Source organism: Diospyros lotus, chromosome 8 (assembly GCF_014633365.1).
Source record: "Diospyros lotus cultivar Yz01 chromosome 8, ASM1463336v1, whole genome shotgun sequence".
In the NCBI taxonomy this organism is placed as follows: domain Eukaryota; kingdom Viridiplantae; phylum Streptophyta; class Magnoliopsida; order Ericales; family Ebenaceae; genus Diospyros; species Diospyros lotus.
In genome coordinates this window covers 19,640,413-19,643,601 of record NC_068345.1, presented here as the reverse complement: position 1 = coordinate 19,643,601, position 3,189 = coordinate 19,640,413, and the positions used below count along the sequence as shown (strand labels likewise).

The window sequence follows — 3,189 nt, the reverse complement described above, 5'->3', positions numbered from 1 at the left end:
GTGCACAAGTTGTAATAACTTAGTTTGAGCACTAATTTAACTTCAAGTTCAAGTGTGCGCAAGCACTTGTTTGGACCATTTCAAGGTGAAGTTGTGGATTGATTGGGTCGTGATTATATTCATATATTGTTCCCCTTGCGGCCTCCATGACTGCCGTATGCAGCCAATGAATAAACATGGACCAAGTCGTATATACAAGCAGCTACCGAGGCTTATAAATACACATACTCAGCGGGAAATATCAAACATCGATCCCAAACCTTAGAAGTTCAATATTTTTATCCATTCGTTCTCATATAATCCATTTGTCCTATACCAAACTTAGCCTCTTAACTATCCATTCGTTCTTATAGATAATCCATTTAATTTGTTCTATCATTCAACTGATCAAAATTAAGTTCAATTCTTGGGCGTACGTAATCAGTTTGAATTAATGATGTTGACGAAGAGAGCAGCATCGTCTTCTTTGCAAATCCAGCCCCCAACTTATGGGAATTTGGTAACCATTCTCAGCATTGATGGAGGCGGCGTTCGAGGAATCATTCCTGCCACCATCCTTGCTTATCTTGAATCCCAGCTGCAGGTTTGACTTCTGTCTTTGTTTTCATTTTGTATGTAGAATGTCACCTAAAGCTATACTTGATTTTCAAGAGTTAAAAATCTTCTTGTTATGCAGAATAAAAGCAATCTTGTTGAGAGCGAGAGCAACACTAATTACTTTGTTTCCTATACAATTAATTAACGTTCTTCTTTTGGGACTCGAAAACATAATAGCAATCCAAGTAATGCAAGGTTGGACTTATTATAGGAGCTGGACGGGAAGGATGCAAGACTTGCTGATTACTTCGATGTGATTGCTGGAACAAGCACAGGTGGTCTTGTCACGGCCATGTTAACTGCTCCGAATGAACATAACCGTCCTCTTTTTGCTGCCACAGACATCAAGGAATTCTATCTGGAGCACTCCCCTAAGATCTTCCCACAAAATCGGTACTTTTAATTGATTTACTTGGGTACTATTAACGTAGTTTGTTAACTGATAATGAAGGTAAAACTTACTTCAATTTGCTTCCAATTAATTGAAGGGGCCTATTTGCATCGATTAGAAACACCTTCAAGTTACTGAATGGGCCCAAATACGACGGAGCTTACCTTCACCACATCATAAGGGAGAAGCTTGGAGAATCCCGGCTGCATCAGACCTTGACCAACGTTGTTATTCCCACATTCGATATCAAGAATATGCAGCCAACCATTTTCTCCTCTTATGAGGTGGCTCTCTTAATTGCTCTCCACCTCCTCTCTAGCATCTTGTAGTTTGTAGAGAGTAGTAATAATTGTGGATGATATTGATACATACAGGTGAAAGACTCACCACTGTTAGATGCTCGGCTGTCTGACATATGCATAAGCACATCCGCAGCCCCAACTTACCTTCCAGCCTATCATTTCAAGAACCAAGATGATCAAGGAAATGTTCGGGAATTTCATCTCATCGATGGTGGAGTGGCTGCAAATAATCCGGTATAATTTTGATTGGGATATATATATATATATTAATTAAGTGGTGCTTAAATATAATATTAGTATATATATTGTGGCATTCAAATAATTAATTGTTACCATGCATGCTTAATTTCCAGGCTTTACTTGCAATAAACCAAGTGACAAAGCAGATGTTCAACCAGCATCCGGATTTTTTCCCAATTAAGGCCATGGAAGTTGAACGGTTGCTGGTTATATCCATAGGCACTGGCTCCGCAAAGCTGGAAAAGAAGTACAGTGCTAAAATGGCAGCCAGCTGGGGTGTGCTTGGTTGGTTGCTTAATGGGGGTTCCACTCCATTAGTGGATGTTTTTAGTCAAGCAAGTGGAGACATAGTCGATCTTCTTAATTTTGTAGTTTTCCAAGCTTTCCATTCAGAAGACAAATATCTTCGTATTCAAGTAAGTGAAACAAACCCTAATTATATACACTTCAAATTCCTAATCTTGTGATAATGAATAAGCTTGGCGAATCTTTTTTTAAACTATAAGATTCACTAAAAGGATGGGGTTGTATTATTTATATATAACTTAATTAATAGAAGTTATATAATAATGAATTTTCTAGATAACTCCTTTGCTTTCATAATTGACACACCTTTCATCAAAATATATTAATTGTTTATTATCATCAGGACGATACCTTAATTGGGACAGAATCTTCTGTTGATGTTTCCACGGAAGAGAACTTAAATAGACTAGTGACAATTGGTGAAACACTATTAAAGAAACCAGTTTCAAGGGTAAACTTAGAAATGGGCATATGTGATCCAATGCCGAATGGAGGCACCAATGAAGAAGCTTTGAAAAGGTATAAAACTATATATAATTTTTACACTACTGTTGGTTGTTGCTAGTCAATAATTTATATATTTTGATAGTAATTTCACTGATCATGTTTTTCATAAACCCAACAGGTTTGCCAAACTGCTTTCAGATGAAAGGAAACTTCGACTGTTAAGATCCCCACGTACAAACAAAGGTTCAACCTATAGAACAATCACTTGAAGTCTACATCACCTTTATTGTCATTAATTATATTAGATTCACTCCTTTGTTCATGCGAAGGATTTTATTCAATTTATTATTTTTGCATATGTTCAATTTATGTAAGTGATGACCAAATGTACGTATTTGTTAATTTATTGTTGCAATGAATGAATAAACATTGGTGCAATGTTGTTTTTATTCAGAATTTTGGAATGGTCCACCTATAGCTAAAATAATTTTGTTCTGTACATCATTCATTCATGATATTTTTTTTTGTTTTTTATTATTTTTGCTAAGAAGCCAAACCCACAAAGGGGACAAATGCGTAAGAAAACAAAAAATAGCCAAAACAAACAAACCATACCAAACCCAAGGATCATTGGTCTGCACCAACAACTAGACCACCAACACATAAAGTAAAGTTGCTGCCCCATTAATAAGCCAGGAGGGGGTTAGTCATTTAGAAAAAATATAAAAAATTAATTTCATAATAAAAAATAAGGGATTTATTTTTTTTGAAAACAACATAATGCCAAAAACTATATTTTTTGTTTCCAAAAATCCCGTTATCGCTTTTAATCTAGTCAGTTAAACATGATCCTAGCTAGATTCAAACGATGAATTTAGAGTGTAGCATAGAATGTAGTCTAGTTGA

The 3,189-nt window shown here is 35.8% G+C and overlaps 1 protein-coding gene across 1 annotated transcript; it reads left to right on the top strand.

Annotated features, from left to right (window-relative positions):
* Positions 1–248: 248 nt before the first annotated feature.
* LOC127807328 (patatin-like protein 2) lies at positions 249–2,721 on the top strand. The gene is made up of 7 exons (XM_052345057.1): positions 249–583; positions 809–990; positions 1,086–1,272; positions 1,363–1,524; positions 1,644–1,946; positions 2,180–2,355; positions 2,462–2,721. The coding sequence occupies exons 1-7, from the start codon at positions 434–436 to the stop codon at positions 2,550–2,552; spliced, it is 1,251 nt and encodes a 416-aa protein (XP_052201017.1). The 5' UTR covers positions 249–433; the 3' UTR covers positions 2,553–2,721.
* The last annotated feature ends 468 nt before the right edge of the window (positions 2,722–3,189 follow it).

What these genes read in the sequence shown, in the direction of transcription:
- LOC127807328 (XM_052345057.1), top strand. Translation starts at nt 434, where the DNA reads ATGATGTTGACGAAGAGAGCAGCATCGTCTTCTTTGCAAATCCAGCCC. An exon ending in AAGATCTTCCCACAAAATCG is followed by an intron (nt 991 to 1,085) that starts GTACTTTTAATT and finishes AATTAATTGAAG; the next exon opens with GGGCCTATTTGCATCGATTA. An exon ending in ACAAATATCTTCGTATTCAA is followed by an intron (nt 1,947 to 2,179) that starts GTAAGTGAAACA and finishes TATTATCATCAG; the next exon opens with GACGATACCTTAATTGGGAC.